The 21,863-nt window shown below is 47.2% G+C and overlaps 2 protein-coding genes across 2 annotated transcripts in view; one reads left to right on the forward strand and one right to left on the reverse strand.

Moving 5' to 3' along the window:
• Positions 1 to 21,863, reverse strand: part of SLC5A10 (solute carrier family 5 member 10) — a 114,388-nt gene that overhangs the window by 46,997 nt on the left and 45,528 nt on the right. The gene's annotated exons all lie outside the window — the stretch shown is intronic.
• The window catches only part of FAM83G (family with sequence similarity 83 member G), a 35,878-nt gene that overhangs the window by 7,987 nt on the left and 6,028 nt on the right, over positions 1 to 21,863 (forward strand). Inside the window, exons 2-4 of the mRNA XM_075318336.1 lie at positions 9,620 to 9,787; positions 18,606 to 18,730; positions 18,998 to 20,513. Coding sequence (XP_075174451.1) covers positions 9,620 to 9,787; positions 18,606 to 18,730; positions 18,998 to 20,513 — 1,809 coding nt within the window. The remainder of the gene's footprint in view (positions 1 to 9,619; positions 9,788 to 18,605; positions 18,731 to 18,997; positions 20,514 to 21,863) is intronic.

The following is a 21,863-nucleotide window of genomic DNA, read 5'->3' on the forward strand; positions in this document are numbered from 1 at the left end:
CCAGCTGACTGTTTGCTACAATTGTATCAAGTCTGAACTGAGGATTGATACAATTTACTGATACATTGTAACAAACTGCTTTGCGTTTTCAGTTTTTATTCTTGTTTTTTTTTTTACCAAATTGTCATCTGTGTTTACGTATCCTACAAGATGACGAAAAGGGAAGAAGACCGAACTTCTCCTATAACCCGCTCAATTAAAATTAAAAATGCATGCACACCCCATCAACCTGAGCGTGCATGTGCACGGGGAGTCAGCAGCCGATGTGTATGGCCGCCTTTAGGCATCTTCATGTGTTCCTGTGTATATACTTATATTTGCAGGGTTCCTATAGCTCTCTCGCAATTAAACATGCATGCACACCCAGTCGACACGAGCATGCATGGGGAGTCAGCAGCCGATTTATACGGCCACCTTTAGGCGTCTTCACGTGTTGCTGTGTATCTAATATATAAAGCTGAATGTGTGTGTGTGTGTCTGTCTGTCTGTCTGTCTGTCCGGGATTGGCATCTGCACTGTCGCAGCTACAGCCACAAAATTTTACACACTCACACGTCTGGACCCCGAGAGCGTCATAGGCTATGTTTTGAGGGGAAATTTTAACCACGCTCTTTACAGTTATTCACCAAAAAACCTGCCTCCATTAAAGCGAATGGAGCCACAGTGCAGCCAGAACTTCAGAAGAATGCGCAGCCATGCCCTTATATGGAATATTGGCGTGTCACAATGCAGCCAGGGAAAGAGACAGACACAGACAGGGAACGAGGCAGACAGACAGGTTAAGAAACAGACATAGACAGGGTAAGAGACAGACATAGACAGGGTAAGAGACAGACACAGACAGGGTAAGAGACAGACACAGACAGGGTAAGAAACAGACACAAAGAGACAGACACAGACAAAGAGACAGACTGACAGGGAAAGCGACAGACAGGGTAAGAGGGAAAGAGACAGACAGGGTAAGAGACAGACAAAGACAGGTAAAGAGACAGACACAGGGAAAGAGACAGAGGGAAAGAGGCAGACGGGGAAAGAGGCAGACGGGGAAAGAGGCAGACGGGGAAAGAGGCAGACGGGGAAAGAGGCAGACGGGGAAAGAGGCAGACGGGGAAAGAGGCAGACGGGGAAAGAGGCAGACGGGGAAAGAGGCAGACGGGGAAAGAGGCAGACGGGGAAAGAGGCAGACGGGGAAAGAGACAGACGGGGAAAGAGACAGACGGGGAAAGAGACAGACGGGGAAAGAGACAGACGGGGAAAGAGACAGAGATAGACAGACAGGGTAAGAGATTGAGACAGATGGAGAAAGACAATCAGACAGACAGGGAAAGAGACAGACAAAGAGATAGAGAGAAAGACAGAGATATATACAGAGGGGGAGACAGACATAATTACATTTCTATTTGTTTTGTGGTTTTTCTGTGCAGAATACATTTTTGTTAACACATTCTATTTTGTTAACAGCAGTTATTAACCCGGGTGAAGCCGGGCAGTACAGCTAGTATATTTATATTTGCAGGGTTCCTATAATCCTCTCTCAATTAAAAATGCATGCACACCCAGTCGACCTGAGCGTGCATGTACACGGGAAATCAGCAGCTGATTTGTATGGCCACCATTAGGCGTCTTCAGATCATGGCATGCTCCCGTGTATATACTTCTATTTGCAGGGTTCCTATAATCCCCTTGCAATTATAAATGCATGCACACCCAGTTGACCTGAGCGTGCATGTGCATGGGGAGTCGGCAGCCGATTTATACGGCCACCTTTAGGCGTCTTCACATGTTGCTGTGTATATACTTATATTTGCAGGGTTCCTGGCACCCCGGCTGCTGCGTTGTGTACTATGGGTGTATCACCGTCTAATCGGGATGCATTAACCATGTGAGTGCTGCAGCCTGACCGCAGCTGTCGTGCGGTTACCAGGAGACCTGCTCCATAGTCTGGGCAGCAATGACGACTGCAGAACCATAAAGGAAGAGGCGACCGCCCCGGCCAGGAATGTAAAGCTGAGGATTAGGGTGGGCCGGAGAGTTCCTGGCTATGGAGGCGGCTCGTGTTGCACAATATTGCCTGGTGCCGGATCATCGGATGCTCCGGAGTATCGGACTAGAGACGACAGTTAAAGTAACCTCATTTGCTGAGGCGGTTTGACATGACCGTCATTCCTCACCTGGATGACGGTGGGGGGGCTCACACCTGGATGATGGCGGGGGGGCTCACACCTGCATGACAGCGGGGAGCTCACACCTGGATGATGCTGGGGGGGCTCACACCTGGATGATGCTGGGGGGGCTCACACCTGGATGATGGCGGGGGGGCTCACACCTGGATGATGGCGGGGGGGCTCACACCTGGATGATGGCGGGGGGGCTCACACCTGGATGATGGCGGGGGGGATCACACCTGGATGATGGTGGGGGAATCACACCTGGCTGATGGTGGGGGGAATCACACCTGGATGATGGCGGGGGGGCTCACACCTGCATGATGGCGGGGGGGCTCACACCTGCATGATGGTGGGGGGGAAATCACACCTGGATGATGGTGGGGGGAATCACACCTGGATGACGGTGGGGGGGAATCACACCTGGATGACGGTGGGGGGATCACACCTGGATGATGGTGGGGGGGCTCACACCTGGATGACGGTGGGGGGGCTCACACCTGGATGACGGTGGGGGGAATCACACCTGGATGACGGTGGGGGGCTCACACCTGGATGACGGTGGGGGGGCTCACACCTGGATGACGGTGGGGGGGCTCACACCTGGATGACGGTGGGGGGGCTCACACCTGGATGACGGTGGGGGGAATCACACTTGGATGACGGTGGGGGGAATCACACCTGGATGACGGTGGGGGGAATCACACCTGGATGACGGTGGGGAAAATCACACCTGGATGATGGTGGGGAGAATCACACCTGGATGATGGTGGGGGGGATCACACCTGGATGATGGTGGGGGGATCACACCTGGATGATGGTGGGAGGCTCACACCTGGATGATGGTGGGGGTGCTCACACCTGGATGATGATGGGGGGGCTCACACCTGGATGATGGTGGGGGGGGCTCACACCTGGATGATGGTGGGGGAGCTCACACCTGGATGATGGTGGGGGGGCTCACACCTGGATGATGGTGGGGGGGCTCACACCTGGATGATGGTGGGGGGCTCACACCTGGATGACGGTGGGGGGGGGGCTCACACCTGGATGACGGCGGGGGGCTCACACCTGGATGATGGTGGGGGGGGCTCACACCTGGATGATGGCGGGGGGGGCTCACACCTGGATGATGGCGGGGGGCTCACACCTGGATGATGGTGGGGGGACTCACACCTGGATGATGGTGGGGGGCTCACACCTGGATGATGGTGGGGGGGCTCACACCTGGATGACGGTGAGGGGCTCACACCTGGATGACGGTGGGGGGGCTCACACCTGGATGACGGTGGGGGGGCTCACACCTGGATGACGGTGGGGGGCTCACACCTGGCTGTGCTGACCACAGTCTAGCTGGTGAAGTCACATCTGTCTACAAATGAGCAACTGGTCTCATTTTTCGGGAAGGGGCAAAGTAAAAGTTTCATCCATCTCTTTGTGAACTATGTGATCCCCGACGTCACTTGGCTCATCTCCTCCAGGGTTGTGATTTTTTTAATAAATGTAATTATCGCTCCTGGTGGAGGCGGACTGTACCGGATAATAATAAATACCTGTCATCCAGTCCTCTCTGATATTATTAGTAAGATCAGGAGGTTTGGAAATGGCTTAAAGGGTTATTCTCCATCTTCGTAGATGGGTATTGCCAGATAGATCTTGTAAAAACAAACACTTTTGCAATTTGCTGCTTATTAAAATTTGCAGCCGTTCTTGAGATATTAACATTTTCCTATTGTTTACAGCTCGTTGCCTAGGAGACCGACCACCACTGCTTTGTAAGTTGTAAGCCTTATGCTAAAGCTGGCCAGGAATAAGGGGGTAACAGCGTGCTCCACCTTTATAACAGTGCTTACAAGCTCAATAAAAAAGCACTTGGAAGCACTGTGCATGATCTGCTCTTTAGCAGCAGTGGTCGGACTCCAAGGCAATGGCTTAAAGGGTTTTTCCGCAATCTTTGTAAATTGGTATTGCCAGATAGAGCTTGTAAAAACAAACACTTTTGCAATTTACTGCTTCTTAAAATTTGCAGCCGTTCTTGAGATATTAACACTTTTCTATTGTTTACAGCTCGTTGCCTAGGAGACCGACCACCACTGCTGTGTAGTTTATAAGCTTTGTACTAAAGTTGGCCAGGAATAAGGGGTAACAACATGTTCCAACTTCAAAACGGTGCTTACAATCTCAATAAAAAAAAAAGCACTTGGAAGCACTGGACATGATCTGCTCTTTAGCAGCAGTGGTCTGACTCCAAGGCAATGGCTTAAAGGGTTATTCTCCATCTTTGTTGATGGGTATTGCCAGATAGATCTTGTGAAAACAAGCACTTTTGCAATTTAATGCGTATTCAAATTTTCAGCCCTTCGTGAGATATTAACACTTTTTTGTTGTTTAAATTTTGTTGCCTAGGAGACCGACCACTGGTGGTCGGTCTCCAAGGCTATAAGCAAAAGAAAAATAGTAATATCTCAAGAACTGTTGAAAATTTTAACAAGCAGTAAATTACAAAATTGCTCGTATGTGCAAGCTCTATCCGATAATACCCATTTATGAAAAAGTGGAGAGACCCTTTAAATTGAGGTTTTATGTTGACAAAATGTTAGGCCGTATCTGACTGCCGCAAACCAAACACCTGGTGACTTCACATCCATGTGGTCAAGTTGCATAACATGGCTTGTTTGTCTGCCTCATGTGCTGGACAAAGATGGGGGTGGAGTAAATGGACTCCTTTAACTGTGTGGCAACACCTTTTCAGAGACAGATATTAGCCCAGTACAGTTGTCAGTTCCCTCCTTGATGAAGTTGCCTATATTATGAATGTTTTTTTCTTTTTCCCCGTCCATTGACGTCAGTAATGAAAAACATCGCAGTTAAAAGGAGGTTGGTTGGAAGGCGTCGAGATCCAAAATCAACAGTGAGAACGTCGTGAACAGAGTCCAAAAGTGCTGAGATCTGTTTTTAGTAAATCTGTCACTCGCTTATCCGGCCCAGACAGAGAGCAGGAGCTTACTGGTCACGATAGGAGCTGTAAGATCAAGGGTGAGACTGGGAATAACAGGCAGAGCCTTGTTTGTGTGCTAGGCCCCAGCCCGGCTAATCCTCCAGTACACACAGATTGTTTTCTCCTCTTTCCTTTGCATCTCCATGCAGTCACTGCAGCCTGGAGACAGAAATCTCACTATCATGAAATTTCGAGGGGCTTTCTACCCGAAACAAAATGATCTCATATCTTAGCACATGATAATTTAGCTCAATAGCCGAAATTTCATAATTCTATCTGTTTTACTTTCGGAGATATTGCCATTTACTTCTGTTCCATGGCGGTGGCCATTTTAAAGATGTAAACAGGAAGTGGAGTCTTATTAGTCGTCGTCTTTTGAATTAATTGCCGTAAACTGAAAACTGTTCACCATTTTATCACTGTAATAAACCAACAGGTTGCAGAAAAGTGAAATCAAAGGTTATGACCGACGTGGGTGCACTTCCTGTTTACATTTTTAATAAAATGGCTGCCCCAACCAAGTAGAAAAAATACTAATATCTCTGAAAGTAAAACAGCTATAAAGGCCAAACTTTGGCTACCGCTTTAACTTTGGATGTATTAACAGGTAGTCTATTTATTTTTGGGGGGTGGAAATCGCCTTTAAGAAACCTATTTAAAGGGGTGTTCCTAAAATCACATCTTATCACCCATGCTGATAAGCTTCTGTGAAAACTTTTAATAGACATTTGAAACTTTTGGAAAATTTTAATTGGCTTCACGTAAATTGGGCATATCTGTATTTTAGGTAATGATTGCAAAAGTCAAGGTACTGCAGCCAAGTAAAGCAGGAAGATAACTCCCACCATTCTTATCATCTGCTCCCTTCTAGTCTGATATCAAAGGAAAACTGTATTGACATGTAATGTTGGTAGCACGCCCAGTGTCCACAGCACGAAATAAAAACTACAATGCCGCCCTGACAATGAGTGGTTGGTACATAGGGTGGTAAAGGCAGATGAAAACGTCCTATAAAGGCCAATCTACCTCTCCTTGTTTTCGGAGTTCAAAATGGATATGACCAGACCCCACAGGGTCAATCATTTCTGGTGGAAATTTTTTAAAACCCAGCTGCAATACCTGAGACGACCAGGGTGGCGCTATTTCTGGAGGATTTTATGCTGTATTGTTATACGTCCCATTTAAAGGGGGTATTCACTAGGAAGAGTTTTGACATTCTGACCTTCCCGATCACAAAAACGTAGGGACAAGATCCCTTTTGTGATTATCCTAAACAGCAAGAGAGAAAGAGGAAGAAGAGAAACTGCCCATACTACTGGCGAAAGAGGAAAGTGCAGCAGCCATAGTGGTGAAATGTCAGTGCCTGCCGCAGACTAAGAGGAGCCTGATATGTCATGGACTTCTATACCCCACCCAGGCGGAGCCTCCATCCCCCCACCATGGATGAACCCCTATCCACATTTTCACCACCTGCTTTGGCAATGCCAACATGTACTTGGACCTGTCAATAAAGCTATTTTGAATCGAATTTGAATGAGAGAAGGATCTGAGAGAGAGAGAGTAAGAGGGATCAGAGATAGAGGGATCAGAGAGAGAGAGAGAGAAAGAGGGATCAGAGACAGAGAAAGAGGGATCAGAGAGAGAGAGAACGAGGGATCAGAGAGAGAGAGAGAAAGAGGGATCAGAGAGAGAGAGAACGAGGGATCAGAGAGAGAAAGAGGGATCATAGAGAGAAAGAGGGATCAGAGAGAGAGAGAAAGAGGGATCAGAGAGAGAGAGAACGAGGGATCATAGAGAGAGAGAGAGAAAGAGGGATCAGAGAGAGAGAGAGAAAGAGGGATCAGAGAGAGAGAGAACGAGGGATCAGAGAGAGAGAGAGAAAGAGGGATCAGAGAGAGAGAGAACGAGGGATCAGAGAGAGAAAGAGGGATCAGAGAGAGAGAAAGAGGGATCAGAGAGAGAGAGAAAGAGGGATCAGAGAGAGAGAGAACGAGGGATCATAGAGAGAGAGAGAGAAAGAGGGATCAGAGAGAGAGAGAAAGAGGGATCAGAGAGAGAGAGAACGAGGGATCATAGAGAGAAAGAGGGATCAGAGAGAGAGAATGAGGGATCATAGAGAGAAAGAGGGATCAGAGAGAGAGAACGAGGGATCAGAGAGAGAAAGAGGGATCATAGAGAGAAAGAGGGATCAGAGAGAGAGAGAACGAGGGATCATAGAGAGAAAGAGGGATCAGAGAGAGACAACGAGGGATCAGAGAGAGAAAGAGGGATCAGAGAGAGAGAAAGAGGGATCAGAGAGAGAGAACGAGGGATCAGAGAGAGAGAACGAGGGATCAGAGAGAGAGAACGAGGGATCAGAGAGAGAGAACGAGGGATCAGAGAGAGAGAACGAGGGATCAGAGAGAGAACGAGGGATCAGAGAGAGAGAGAAAACGAGGGATCAGAGAGAGAGAGAGAAAGAGGGATCATAGAGAGAACGAGGGATCAGAGAGAGAGCGAGAAAGAGGGATCATAGAGAAAAAGAGGGATCAGAGAGAGAGAGAACGAGGGATCAGAGAGAGAAAGAGGGATCAGAGAGAGAGAGAAAGAGGGATCAGAGAGAGAGAGAGAGAGAGGGATCAGAGAGAAAGAGGGATCAGAGAATGAAAGATCAGAGAGAGAGAAAAAGGGATCAGAGAGAAAGAAAGAGGGATCAGAGAGAAAGAAAGAGGGATCAGAGAGAAAGAAAGAGGGATCAGAGAGAAAGAAAGAGGGATCAGAGAGAAAGAAAGAGGGATCAGAGAGAGAGAAAGAGGGATCAGAGAGAGAGAAAGAGGGATCAGAGAGAGATAGGGATCAGAGAGAGAGAGGGATCAGAGAGAGATAGGGATCAGAGAGAGAGAAAGAGGGATCAGAGAGAGAGAAAGAGGGATCAGAGAGAGAGGGATTAGAGAGAGAGGGATCAGACAGAGAAAGAGGGATCAGAGAGAGAGAAGGATTAGAGAGAATAAGAGACAGGGAGATAGAGGGATTAGAGAGAGGGATCAGAGAAATAAAGAGGGATCAGAGAGAGAGGGATTAGAGAAAAAGAGAGGGAGTAGAGGGCGGGATTAGAGAGGAACGAAAACACTGCAAAACCATGCCAGCAGTTGTCGGGTGGGGGGGGGGGGTTTGGGGGGGTAGGGTCCTGCCAGCCTGACCCCACTTTAAAGGTGTCGTCCCATAAACACAGGATCGGTGATATAAGTATGATCATCGGGATCCCCATCAGTCACAAGGATGGGGGTCCGCAGTCCCCTGCGTGAGTGGTGAGCATGTACGAGCAGAGTGAATGGAGTGGTGGTCTTGTATGTGCTCTACTGCTCCATTCATACGTGGGATTTGTGGGATTTTACGCCCCCATTCTTATACTCGGAGGTTTTAAAGGTCAAATCTGCCTTTGGTAAAATCTGCCTTTTGTCTCCAGTTACAGCAGCGGTTGTCACACGCTCACTGTTTCTTTATCCTCATCCCATTGTGGGGATGAGCAAAAAAAAAAAAAAATTGGCAAAAATATTTTTAAAAAAATAAATAAAAAATTGCCAAAAATTATATATAAAAAAAAAAAACCATCCATGGAACCGGATTTAAACAATAGATCATTTTCTGATGACAAATTTCCTTTAAATAAAATCCCCCGGGGATTTTTCTTTTTTCTTGTCGACAGCGCAGGATGACATCTCCTCGCATAAAATAATTATATGCCGGGCGGGGACGCGGCTTCCCGTTCTCACCCCGGCTGAGCAGTAATTAAACGTTGGCGGATTGTTCTGTGTTCTGCTCTGGGCGTGTGAGAAAATGACACCGATGAAAGATATGGTGTGAAGTAGGCTAGGAGAGAAACCCGATACCGCTCCCTCCGTGCCGCAGCCCCGGCCGGGAGGTCTACGGCTCATGTGCGCTTCACTAACGCTAGAGCAGAGAATTCTGCTGATTTATTGTTGTCCGGACTGAGCATGTGCGAACACTGCTCAATAAAAATTGTGTTTGCACATGCTCAGTACTACTTTATTCATGTAGGGGGCTTTGGGAACCCCATTCTCGGGAATATTGTGAGGGTCTCAGCAGCCGGCAATCATACAGTTATCATCCACCTCAAGATAGGGGGATAAATATTTTACGGAACAACCCCTTTAAGGCATATTTGGCTTTTTATTTTCATTTGCGGACTTGTTTATTTACGTTTGAAAGTAATTAAACTGGTAATTCTGCCATTTTTTATGTTTACGGATTTTACTTTTTTTGTATGGGTCTCTACGATTTTGGCGATACCATATACAGGTGTATAATAATTGCAATGGTGGCCATATTTCTTGTCTCATTTAAAGGGATTGTCCAGATCTACGATTTTAAACCTGTTTTGTAATGACCATGAAAGATGACGGATCCTGCTGTTATTTGGAAAGTATCAAATTATATCCTCTTTTTCTCCCCCCAGGTTATTGCGGTGGTCATGGACCTCTTCACTGATGTGGACATATTTAAGGATCTGCTTGAGTCGGGATTCAAGAGGAAGGTCTCGGTGTACATCATTCTCAACGAGTCAGAAGTGAAACATTTCCTACAGATGTGTGAGAAGGCTCAAATGCACAGAGGTCACCTCAAGGTGAGACTGGAAGGCTATTGCATTTCGGGTCAGTCACATTCCATTGTGGATTTAAGAAGGTGTCCTAGAGGGGCCCATACACCTTTAATAGTTTGTCCAACCCCCACCACACACACATAAACACACACACACACACACACACACACACACACACACGCTCAGTTGTGGCGATTGCCCATGTGTTCAGCACAACCTACCAAAAACCTCAGGCAGCCGCTCAACTCATTTGATACAGTACACTGCTTCCCCATACATCAAGAGAATGATTTAAGGGCCCCCATACATATTCAGACCTGAGGGGACCGCCATGGGGTCCTAAATCACGGCAGTTGAAGTCCGGAGAAGGAAGGATTGGGTATTGTGAATTTCAACACCTTTTCCTTATATTATAATAAATGGAAAAGGTCTTGAACTTCATGATGCCCGATCCTTCCTTCTCCTGATATCAACTACTGTGTGTTAGGACCCCATGGTGGGCCCCTAAAGTCTGAATATGTATGTGTTCAGCGCAACCTACTACCAAAAACCTCAGGCTTCCACTCAACTCATTTGATACAGTACACTGCTTCCCCATACATCAGAGAATGATTTAAGGGCTCCCATACATATTCAGACGTGAGGGGACTGCCATGGGGTCCTAACTCACGGCAGTTGATTTCAGGGGAAGGAAGGATCGGCCATCATGAATTTCAACTCCTTTTCTTTATATCACAATATAAGGAAAAGGTGTTGAAATTCATGATGCCCAATCCTTTCTTCCCCTGATATCAACTACTGTGTGTTAGGACCCCATGGTGGGCCCCTAAAGTCTGAATATGTATGTGTTCAGCGCAACCTACTACCAAAAACCTCAGGCTGCCACTCAACTCATTTAATACAGTACACTGCTTCCCCATACATCAGAGAATGATTTAAGGGCCGCCATACAGATTCAGACCTGAGGGGACCGCCATGGGGTCCTAAATCACGGCAGTTGAAGTCCGGGGAAGGAAGGATCGGGCATTGTGAATTTCAACACCTTTTCCTTATATTATTATAAATGGGAAAAGGTGTTGAACTTCATGATGCCCGATCCTTCCTTCTTCTGATATCAACTGCCGTAAGTTAGGACCCTCAAGTCTGAATATGTATGGGGGCCCTTAAATAGTTCTGACATATGGAGAGATAGTGTACTATACAGCACTTCCTGCCACCGCCTCAGTCCCTGGACATATTGGTTATGTGACTACCTACCGTAAACTGAGGAAAAGCTGTTGAAATTCATGATGTCCGATCCTTCCTTCCCCTGATCTCAACTGCCGTGAGTTAGGACCCCATGGCGGTCCCCTCAAGTCTGAATATGTATGGGGGCCCTGAAATAGTTCTCTGACGTATGGAGAGGCAGCGTACTGTACAGCACTTCTTGACACTACCTTAGTCCCTGGACATATTGGTTATGTGACTACCTACACTAAACTGATACATTGTAACAAACTATCAGCACTGAAGAGAGCTTTCTGCTGATGTGTTTATCTGAGACCACTAGACACTATGATATCAAACCCTCAGATGGGAGACGTACTAATGGAGCAAATGTCTCATTTTGATTTGATGGGAGCAAGCCCCTCCCTCACGATGCATATCATATAGTATATAGTAAGGACTTGCAGGATGTTCTGATTTGTGCTATATATCATATATAACACATGTCTACACGCCGACGGATTCCTACTTTAGGGGGCCACCTGTCCGGTACACTGACTTCTGCTGCGCCTGCACGTGAGGTGTCGACTGAGCACCCACGGGTGCCTCCCTGCCTGCGAGGCGTGCTTGTGAGGACATGATAGAAATAACGCTTGGCCTACTTCTATAAATATAAGGGGTGACAGGCACTTAGCTGTGGGGGTCCGTGCTCTCTGCTGCGCCCGGGGGGATGTTATAGAGTGTTTGCAGTTGTGGAGTGCACCGACAGGGACGGCAATAAGTGACACTTCAAAAGGGTGACACAAAGGAGTGGCGGTCTGCACAATGATGGGGGTGATGTCAGATCTTGGAGATGCTCTTGAGAAGGGCGGGATAAGGCTTATCACACTTGAATGGGTCCCCAGAAATGGCTACGACTGCGGCCGCGGCCAATTTGTTCTGCAGGTCAAAAAGGGGTTTGTATTGGCTAAAGGTGGTGACACCTATTCCGTAGGACCCTCACACACTTTAATCATGGGCTTAGTTGAGTGGGAAAAGGGGCTGCCAAAGGATCGGACATGCTGAAAATAAATATGCCCAATCCTTTTTTGACAGGATGCATCTGTGATCGGATCATCTAAAAAAGGGAAGAGAAATGGCCCGTTTTGTACTCTCTGCCCCTCTCCCTTATCACGGGCGATGTGGAAGCAAACAGCCAGATGGCGGCTCCTCCTTGGTGCGCGGTTTGATATGTCAGGAATGAAGGTGTCCCCGTTTTCACCTGCGCTCCCTGCAGCAAGAGCACGGAGTGTATTTGTCCCCGGGGCGAATCGTGAGATGAAATAGCAAAACTTTTAGTTTTTGGGTTCGTGGCGTAGAGTTTGGGATCGCGGGGGGACACCCTACGTGTGAGTGACGTGGACGGTCACCCAGCTTTCTCACCATCCTGAACGGCTCCTAATCATTCCTGTTCCACCAGATGGTACATGGAGCTGTCTATGTCCAGGGGGCAGGGAGCGGGCCGTGCAGTGCACAGAATGCAGGTCAGGGGAGGGGGCACGGCGTGTTTGGGAGAGCGGTATGTCGTCATATGGGGGGGGGGGCACATTCCCACAGACCGGTCCACAATGCGGTTTTGTTGTTTGCAGTGTATTCTGTCTGCGTCTGGGAAGCTATTATCGGGTGATACGTAAGCCTGCCATCTTATCGTGGGAAACCTTCCCCCCACGCACCCACAGAGAGCCAGGATCCAGCTTCACTATTGATATGGGGGTCACGTTTTAGCCCCTTACGGTGCCACCTTGTGTTGTATCAAAAGGGTTAATGTAGCATCATTAAAGGAATATTTCATATATTTTATTCTTAAAGGGGATGTTACAATCTTATACACATACAAAATTTTATTCCTCGCCAGTTTAGTGTCAGGGAATGGCGGCTATAAAATCTGTCCCTGTCAGGCCCTGTTCACACAGCGGAGGGTTTGCCGCAGCTGTATTCACTGCTGGTAACCCCCTGGCAGGGACTGGACGCTATGGGACCTGACATTCCCGGCACAAGACCATGATATGGTGCCAGGGAGACATTTCTAGATGGTCATGTGCATAGAAAGTCCGTCGTAGGGATGGCATGTGGGGGTTCAGATATAAAGGCAGCCAATAGAGGGCCAACACCAGCAGGAGGGGGGGTGGGCGCGGGGGCAGGTATGACAGTAGATGCCAGATGCATCGATCACTTCCAGGCATAACACTGGATTTCAGATACATCGGTACTGAGATCTCTTCCTAGGCACGACAGTAGATGACAGATGCAGTGATCCTGATATCACTTCCCAGGCAGGACAGTAGATTTCAGATACAACTATATAGAGATATGTTCCCAGGCACAACAGTAGATGGCAGATACATTAATCCTTAGATTACATCCCAGGCATGACAGTGGATAGCAGAAGTATTAATCCTGAGATCCCTTCATAGGCATGACAGTAGATGGCAGATGCATCCATCCTGATATCACTTCCCAGGCACAACAGTAGATATCAGATACATCTATAAAGCAATCTCTTCCCGGGCAGGACGGTACATGGCAGATACAATAATGATCCTGATATCACTTCCCAGGAATAACTAGATTTCAGATACAGCTATACAGATATCTCTTCCCAGGCGCGACAGTAGATGGCGGATGCAATGATCTTGATATCACTCTCCAGGCACGACAGTAGATTTCAGATACATCTTATACAGATATAGATGTTCCCATGCACACAGTAGATGGCAGATACATTAATCCTTAGATCACATCCCAGGCATGACAGTAGATAGCAGAAGTATAGATCTTGAGATCCCATCATAGGCATGACAGTAGATGGCAGATGCTTTGATCCTGATATCACTTCCCAGGCACAATAATAGGGGGCAGATACTTTGGTCCTTAGATCATCTCCAAGCACTACAGTAGATTTCAGACACATTAATCCTTAGATCACTTCCAGGCACGACAAGAGAATGCAGATACATTAATCTTTAGATCACTTCCCAGGCACAACAGTAGATGGCAGATGCATTAATCTTTACATTACTTCCCAGGCACGTCAGTAGATGGCAGATGCACTAATCTTTACATTACGTCCCAGGCATGACAGTAGAATGCAGATACATTGATCTTTAGATCACTTCCCAGGCACGTTAGTAGATGGCAGATGCACTGATCCTTAGATCACTTCCCAGGCACGTCAGTAGATGGCAGATGCACTAATCTTTACATTACTTCCCAGGCATGACAGTAGAATGAAGATACATTGATCTTTAGATCACTTCCCAGGCACGTTAGTAGATGGCAGATGCACTGATCCTTAGATCACTTCCCAGGCACGTTAGTAGATGGCAGATGCATTGATCTTTAGATCACTCCCCAGGTAAGACAATAGAATGCAGATGCATTAATCCTTAGATCACTTCCAAGGCATCACAGTAGATGGCAGATGCATTAATCTTTAGATCACTTCCCAGGCACGTCAGTAGATGGCAGATGCATTAATCTTTAGATCACTCCCCAGGCACGTCAGTAGATGGCAGATGCATTAATCTTTAGATCACTCCCCAGGCACGACAGTAGATGGCAGATGCATTAATCTTTAGATCACTCCCCAGGCACGACAGTAGATGGCAGATGCACTGATCCTTAGATCACTCCCCAGGCACGTCAGTAGATGGCAGATACATTGATCCTTAGATCACTCCCCAGGCATCACAGTAGATGGCAGATGCATTGATCCTTAGATCACTTTCCAGGCACGACAGTAGAATGCAGATGCATTCATCTTTAGATCACTCCCCAGGCACGTCAGTAGATGTCAGATGCATTGATCTTTAGATCACTTCCCAGGCACGTCAGTAGATGTCAGATACATTGATCCTTAGATCACTCCCCAGGCACGTCAGTTGAATGCAGATGCATTAATCTTTAGATCACTATCCAGGCACGACAGTAGAATACAGATGCACTTATTTCTGATTTATTGCCGGTCGCACGCCTTTGTTTACACTGACAACCCAATCAACATACCCATAAATTTCTGTCTTGTTGGTAGATAAGATATTAGTGATCATTGACACCATTGCAGCTCGTCATGCTATGCGTCTTATACAGATGCGATGGTTTCCTTTCATCTTCCTGATCTACTCCGCTTTATAATTATCTCCTTAAAGGGAATCTCCATGTTTAGGGCCCAACATTCTGCCACAATTAATGACTTAACGTGATCGTTGTGTGAGTCTAAGCTGCAAATCCTCCACCTCTCCAGTCACACCGGGAGTCCGAGACCCCGTCCTCAGAATCTTTGGGGGGGACGATGAAATTAAAGGGGTTGCCCCACAATGAATCCTTACGACCACTCCATTGTGTCTGATTACGAGAACATGGGTTGAGTCTCCCGTCTAGAGGCGCGGCAGTCAGGGGGGCTCGATCAGGCACTGTTACGTCACCATCGGAGTCCGCTCCAGCAACTTCTGCTCCGATCGCCAGGCGACGCCGTGTTCCTGCCGTGGATGGTGCTGGTGATGGGAGAGGAGTCGATGCCAGCGGCACTGGTGGGCGCAGGCTCCGATCATCCACTGGGCTGGGTTATCTTGGGATCTGCAGTACCGCTAGCTGACTGTGGGTGGCGTGTGTCTTCCAGCTGAAGTTGCCAGCGTTCAGCTACAGCCAATGGGAAGACACCACACCCTTCTTAGCTCCCCTCCTGTCTGCTGACCTCTGCCAGAGATAGTTCTGATTTTCCTGGCTCCTGGTCCGTCCTATTCTGTTTGGTGATTCCTGTGTGCTGACTTCTGCGTGTTTTCTGACTACCCTTCTGCCTGCTGTTTTTGTACCTCGCTGCCCGATCCGGATTTGACCTCTGCTACGTTTTCTGATTACGTCCTTGTCTGCCGATTCTGTCCCTGTTCTGCTATTCCTGGTTTGACCCTGCCTGACGACTACTCTCATCGGACTGCAGCCTGCCACAGGTATTGATCACCAGGGAACCAGGGTAATACCAAATCCCTGTATAGGGGTTAAAGGGTTTCAGGGTTCTGGGGGTCCTGCTTGGTGAGTGGCTTCCCCCTAGTCTGTCCATTACATCCCATCTGTTGATCCAGGCAGGCGTTACAGGCACCCTTAGTTTTCGGAGACAGGGGAGTGCTGTAGTTGGCTTCTTCCGCCAAATGAAATATATCTGCCACTTCAGACCCCTAGAATAGAAGGTTTGTATGGCCACCATCATGGGTATGTGCCGCCTTCTCCCTTCAGATGCGCCCCCCTGTATTGTAACTACCGATCAGTACCCCCTTATTAGAGGCATTGCGCCTCTTCTTTTGGTTGGAGGCCGAGGAGTCCATTACCTCCTGTAGAGAAGAAAACTTAATAACACTCCATAGCCGGGGGGGACACCCAATCACGCGGGGACGCTCCGGTTTCAGGTCTGGTTACATTGTTCTGACGCCATATTTTTTTTACCTTTTAACCCTTTGGCCGCTGTGATATAATGCGCAGCAGCACGGCCGGGTACGGCATCCTCCCTTGTAAACAGATCTTCCCGTGTCTCATTACAACACCCGGCGGTGTCGTGTCTGTTTTCTCATGAGACCTTATTATGTCTCGACGTGACTCACCACCCCTATGTGGACTGGGATAATAGGCGGAGGGGACGGGAGCGGATGTGCCGAGTATATTTAGAGGGTTAATTAAACGTCTTGGTGAAATGCGGAGGCGACCGACCGCGGCATTTGATCGTATCGGGCGGCGATCGTTTTGAGATCTGTCGTGATGGAATATCTGAGACTAGATGTCGGATGTGAGCGGGTGATTAGGGACAATCCTCCGCCATGCTGTGCACGCGCGTTTCATTTTTTTTTTCCTTCTTTATATGTCTGACATGAGAATGATCGCCCGATCTCTGGCCCATCAGAATCCTATGCGTATGATCGGCTTTAAAGATAAAACAAAGGCGTTTAAATGATTATTTCTCATGGTATCAAGACATTGATTACACGGATTGTATAGCATTAAGTGCCCCAATAAATAGAGCAAAAAAAACCAAACAGGGCCGGCATCAGGACTTGGGCAAATAGCAGGCACCACCTGGTCCAGATTTACATGTACGGTGAATGTCACCAATGGAAGTCTGGCTTGGTGTGCACTGTATGTATAGAGTAGGCTCAGGAGCTGAGCCCGCACCGTACAGTATCACTGCAGCTGAGCTGGTGCCAATTGCTGCGGTCAAACGCCATAAATACCATTTAAGAGGTTGGAAATTGGGGCAGGAAACAGCTTTTCCGACACCCATCGGCTACCCCCCATAATTGGTACCAATGGCTATATAATAGGAATAGATCCCTCTGTGTGTAATGACTCTATATAATATATAGGAATAGATTCCTCTGTGTGTAATGACTCTGTATAATATATAGAAATAGATCCCTCTGTGTGTAATGACTATATAATATATAGAAATAGATCCCTCTGTGTGTAATGACTCTATAAAATATATAGAATTAGATCCCTCTGTGTGTAATGACTATATAATATATAGAAATAGATCCCTCTGTGTGTGATGACTGTATAATATCTAGGAATAGATCCCTCTGTGTGTAATGACTCTATATAATATATAAAAATAGATCCCTCTGTGTGTAATGACTATATAATATCTAGGAATAGATCCCTCTGTGTGTAATGACTCTATGTAATATCTAGGAATAGATCCCTCTGTGTGTAATGACTATATAATATATAGGACTAGATCCCTCTGTGTGTAATGACTCTATATAATATATAGGAATAGATCCCTCTGTGTGTAATGACTCTATATAAGATATAGCAATAGATCCCTCTGTGTGTAATGACTATATAATATCTAGGAATAGATCCCCCTGTGTGTAATGACTATATAATATACAGGAATAGATCCCTCTGTGTGAAATGACTATATATAATATCTAGGAATAGATCCCTCTGTGAGTAATGACTCTATATAATATCTAGGAATAGATCCCTCTGTGTGTAATGACTCTATATAATATATAGGAATAGATCCTTCTGTGTGTAATGACTCTATATAATATCTAGGAATAGATCCCTCTGTGTGTAATGACTCTATATAAAATATAGGAATAGATCCCTATGTGTGTAATGACTCTACATAATATATAGGAATAGATCCCTCTGTGTGTAATCACTCTATATAATATCTAGGAATAGACCCCTCTTTGTGTAATGACTCTATATAATATCTAGGAATAGATCCCTCTGTGTGTAATGACTCTATATAATATATAGGAATAGACCCCTCTGTGTGTAATGACTCTATATAATATCTAGGAATAGACCCCTCTGTGTGTAATGACTTTCTGAGGATATTCTAATTTATTTGGATGCACTTGTGTGTCTCATAAATTGGTGGAAAGATCCATGAGTCCGGCGGATGCGATTCATCGGCGACTGATGGGGCACGTGACGTATCTGCTGGTCCCCCGGGATCATCCTTTGCTCTTTGCCTCGTGTTCTGTTGCTGCTTATGAAAATCGTGCAACTCTTTGTGTAAGACGCTGTAAATGGTGCCGTAATGACGAATCTGCCGTGGATTAATCTGTTTTCCCTTTTGATTATTTTTTTGCAGAACCTCCGGATTCGTAGCATCGGGGGAACAGAGTTTTACACCAGATTCTCCACCAAGTTTAAGGGATCACTAGGACAGAAGTTCATGTTTGTGGACGGAGACAAAACAATGTGTGGGTCTTACAGGTGAGCGGCTACAAATACTGGCTTGGGGGGGGGGGGCGGCACCGGAACATTTTCTAGATTTACCATCCATATACACCAATCAGCTGAGAGGTGCTGGCATTAGGGAATCCCACCGACACGTATGAGACTTGGGCAGATATAGTCTACCCAGATGAAGACTAACACGATGGGAGATCCACAGGGGGTCTTATGTGTAGTAATCGTATAAGTGCTTGTCCACCTGGTATAATCACCTTTACTTAATGGTTTCCCCCTTTTTTCCCCTAGTTTCACCTGGTCGGCTGCGAGAATCGACCGAAACCTTATCACTGTGCTTTCTGGCCAAGTCGTGGAGACCTTTGATCGTCAGTTCCAGGAACTTTACCTCCTGTCCAAAGGAATCAGTCTAAAAAACATCCCAATGGATAATGAACCGGAGCCAGAGCCGGTGTTACAGCCTGCGGCCATGCCCACGGGACCGACAGAATCCATTGCTAAGAAGTTAATTAACCCCAAATATGCCTTGGTTAACGTCAAGAGTGCCAGTGAAACCGGGAAGGACTTCAAGAAAGAACCTGAAATTGCCAAGAAGTTGCCCACAAAACAGCGAGTATCTGCCTTCGAGCAACAGGATGAGCAGCAGATCCATCCAGCGCTACAAGATATGGAAAAAGCCGACATGTTCGAGTATCTGCCCACGTGGGTGGAACCGGACCCCGAGCCGGGAAGTGATATTTTAGGGTACATTAATATTATTGACCCCAATATCAAGAATGCGCAACCTTCGCAGATGAACCGAATCAAGATTTGTGACACTTCTCAAGCAACGGCTCAGTATCTGCAACAGACCAGGGAGAATGAGATGATGAAGCAACAGCAGCTAGAGAGTCCATCTTCCAGCATTAAACACTCCGGCCAACCTAGTCAGACACCAGAAGCCGTTCCAAACAAGAGTGCGCCATACAAGGAGTCTGGTAAAGTGCAAGAGACTAGCCAAGAAAATGGATCCTCAGAGGGCAGGATAGAAAAAGCATTGCAACAGGATAGCCAAGATGGACCTCTCTCGAATACAAGGCCAAAAGAAGCGTCAGAAGTGGAAGATTGCACCTCAAAGCAACTCAACGGTGAGGAATCGGCCAACTCTGAAGTCCAAGAGTTGCCTTCTCCAAAAATACCCCTACAAGGCATTGCCTCTTTAGCCGCAAATAATCACTTAGTGTCGCGTAACACAAGTTCGGGGCCAACAGGTGGCAATCCACCTCCGGTGCCGAAGCCTCGAACAGTGCAAGTGACAGACTTCATTACTATGAAGAACGCATTAAACACCAAATCCACTACGTCGACGGAGGAAAACACGGTGCCGTCAGTCAATGGAGTGGACGCTGAAGGAAGAGAAACCGAAGAGATCGACATCCTCATCGAAAACGGACCTAATGACAATGATCAAGACGAAGAGGACTCCAGTATATTCAGGCAGTGCCCCGGGGAATATTCATCCAGCGGTTCTGGTTCTCTACCTCCATCTAATGCCTCCTCCATGTCCGAGGAATATTACCCATCACCGGCCATTCACAGGAGGAGTTCGGATCGGATCTCCAATGGAGAGCGTCCTCCTCCTCGCCGGAAGCTCAGCGATGGTCACATAAGTCGAGGAAGCTTCTTGAGTCCCCTCAACATCTCTCAAACTTTGTTGGACGTGAATCCTACAGAAAATGGGAAGAGGAGAAGCATGCTGGAGGACTACGTTCTGTCTACCAACCCCTTGCAAAGAAAAGAGCGGATTTATGCTTTGGACCAATCTCAGGTGTGTATCGATGTCCACGAAGGTGACCTCCCATTGTCCAATATGTCGGGCAATTCCTAGAATGCACGGTATTTAGTGATGGGTTGTAATAACCCATAAAAAATGAAGCTTTGTGACTAATTGACGCTTGTATATGGACGCACATGTTGACAGACATTGTAAGGACTATCTATGTGTTTGTATAGACAATTTCTTCTCTGTATTTTACTTTTTTGGATGATTGAATCCAACAGGTGCTCCGACCTTAGTCATTGGGATTTAATGGGGACCCATCACCACTCCCACATCACATACAAACTGGGTCCCTGGGGTGGTACGAGACCCTCCAAGTATTCTGTTGAGCAAGACCCTGGTCCGTTGATTCACATGGATGATGCTTCTTTGCATTGAGTGGTGCAGACAGAACGGTGCATGCGCAGTGCTTCCTCTCGTGTGGACACAGAACTTATTGCTGTCCTGTGCATGTGCCATTTTCCTCCGTGACCCTCAGTGTTGGGGCCATAGAGGTGCGTGCACGCGCGCAGAACAAGGGATGAATTACCGTATTTTCCGGTTTATAAGATGCACTCCCCCCCCTTCATCAAAACTGGGGGTAAAAGGGGGTGCGTCTTACAATTTGGATATGGATTACTGGGGCGGTCGTGGTGGAGCGGGGTCATGGGAGGCGGGTCGTCAATACTGATGGCTCGGAGGAGCAGTGGAGCGGCCCAGGAGGGTCCCAGGATGAGGTGTCTCGCTAGTGGGTGCACTTGATCTGACTGTGGGCTCCATTGAATCACGTGCAGTTGACGTGGTGGACTTCAAGAAAATGGCCGCGGAGGCGGCGCCTGCGCAGATTGACGTGATGGACTTCAGGAAAATGGCCACAGAGTCCTATCTGCGCACATGCCGTCTTCAAGGCCATTTTCTTGAAGTCCATCTTGACAACTGCGGGCGATTCAATGGAGCCCGCAGTCAGATCAATAATACCTGCCGCCGAGACACCCCGTCCTATGACCCTCCTGAGTTGCTCCACTGTAGTGACACCCCCCAGCCCGCAGCATCGCTGACCCTCCTGAGCCACAACACCCCCTCCTCTAAGCTCACAGCATTGCTGACCCTGCCTACTGTGACCTTCTTGAGCTGCTATACCACCACCACTCCCCACGGTGAGCATTAGGATTAAGACGTCCTAGGATAATAAGACGGACCCTCATTTTAACATTAAAAATTATTTTTTCCTATTTTCCTCCTCTAAATTTGGGGTGCGTCTTCTACAACAAAAAATATGGTATCTGCCCACACAAGGGAAAGCACATTGCGCATGCGCCACATATTTTATTACCTACTTTGAAGCAGTCTGTTGATAAC

This window comes from Anomaloglossus baeobatrachus, chromosome 7, assembly GCF_048569485.1.
Source record: "Anomaloglossus baeobatrachus isolate aAnoBae1 chromosome 7, aAnoBae1.hap1, whole genome shotgun sequence".
In the NCBI taxonomy this organism is placed as follows: Eukaryota; Metazoa; Chordata; class Amphibia; order Anura; family Aromobatidae; genus Anomaloglossus; species Anomaloglossus baeobatrachus.